Source organism: Limulus polyphemus, unplaced genomic scaffold (assembly GCF_000517525.1).
Source record: "Limulus polyphemus unplaced genomic scaffold, Limulus_polyphemus-2.1.2 Scaffold9472, whole genome shotgun sequence".
NCBI lineage: Eukaryota > Metazoa > Arthropoda > Merostomata > Xiphosura > Limulidae > Limulus > Limulus polyphemus.
The window spans coordinates 9,857-11,486 of NW_013675082.1; the positions used below are offsets into that span (position 1 = coordinate 9,857).

General features: G+C 33.9%; 1 protein-coding gene across 1 annotated transcript in view; it reads left to right on the forward strand.

Annotated features, from left to right (window-relative positions):
* Positions 1 to 611, forward strand: part of LOC106475935 (calcitonin receptor-like) — a gene marked incomplete at its 5' end in the record, with an annotated part of 9,920 nt that extends 9,309 nt beyond the window's left edge. The window contains one exon of the mRNA XM_013936611.1: positions 366 to 611. Coding sequence (XP_013792065.1) covers positions 366 to 611 — 246 coding nt within the window. The remainder of the gene's footprint in view (positions 1 to 365) is intronic.
* Between the last annotated feature and the right edge of the window lie 1,019 nt (positions 612 to 1,630).

A 1,630-nucleotide genomic window follows, 5' to 3' on the forward strand; every position in this document is an offset into this window, starting at 1 on the left:
TCCCCTTGCTGAGTAATTAGTAGAGGAGACTTATTTATGCTATTTAATAACTATGATCATAGTTATAAAGTCTGATGATCTTTTAGTTGGTTTGTTGGCGGATAGAGGGAGTTAAACCAAAAGAGACGTGATAATAATCTTATAGTCACACCCAGAAATAATTAAAAATAGGTATAATTCACGTTGTTAGGTTCAAACAGTGTATAAAAAACAAAACGTGTTATATGAAAATACACGAGATAAAAGTTTTATATATTAACATAAATCCAGTATAAACCGTTGCATTCAAACCAAAAATTGAAATATTTACAGCCTTCTCTAGGTATGATACAAGATAACAAATCGTTAACGGTTTTTATTTCCAGGTACAGACTACATTACGCAATGCGTATTACCGCTCAGCTCTGAGGAGAAATCCAGCTAAAACTTCCACAAGGTGTCGCGGTATGTCGCATACAGTAGATAGCTCCATCCAGTTTTCGCGTAACGATCGTCCAGTATCCGAAACGTCCCAGATGGCGTCTTTCAAAAGGGTCGTTTTGCCGTTGCAAGACCTGCTGGGAAACGCTGTTGCGAAAGAAGAACGAAGGGAACAGTTCTATCATTTTTGAAGAAACGTGGCCAAGACGTCCCGTAAAAAAATTCCCTATTCTTCATTCGATACACCTGAGAAGCAAATGGTCGTTATCGAGCACCATAATAATCAAACTGTGTGTTTTATGACGTTTCATGTTTGTGACACGTGGTCTCATGTTCGTGTGTTAAATTAAAATTAAGCTGTACTATTAACCCTTGATTTTTGTTTCTGTACTCCGAATAACTCGCGACACTGACGAAGTAGACAGAACTTAATTTGAGTTTGTTTTTCTGTTTTAATATAAGTTTATTTGAACAAGAAGGTTCTCACATCAACAAACTTTCAAGTGAAACTTTGGATTGTTTAAACTAAGAATTTATCTTGAATTACCTGTAATTTTTTTTTTAAATTAACACCTTTGATATTGTCTAAGTTTCTTAATTTGGTTTTTTTTTCTGTGTAAATAAAACATATCTTAAAAAAGACTTTATAAACGAGTGTTAGGAATAAAGATTAAAGTCAAGTTTGTTTTTAACGAGATTCATTTCCTGTATATTTTTGCATCACCTGTCAATACAGAAAGTTAAAAAAAAAAAAGAACACGTGACCTTCTTCTGTGAACAGCCGGTTGTAAGACCTGGTAACGACATCTTGAATCAAACCTGGTACTGACACCTGGCTTATCGGAAATCTCAGAATATAGAAAGATATCCCGATTTTAATTTCCGTCACCCCACTTCTCGTAAAGGTGTTGTTGGAAAGATCTTAAAATCTTTGTTGAAATGAATGAGATTGTGTTAAAGAAAACAAACGCATCATAAAAGTATTGAAAGGTGCCACAAACATTTTGTTTAACAAGGCGAAATCATGAGCAAAAAATATTATATTTCAAAACCTACTTCAATCATAGTGATCCTTTATATTAAAATATTAACTGAACAGGTTAAAAAAAATCACTTAAATAAAATGAGTTTTAGAACGGTTTATCAACCCACCGTAACTTTAAGTCATATTTTAGTCCGCCCCCAAAGGAACCCTATTGGCTTCGTTTGT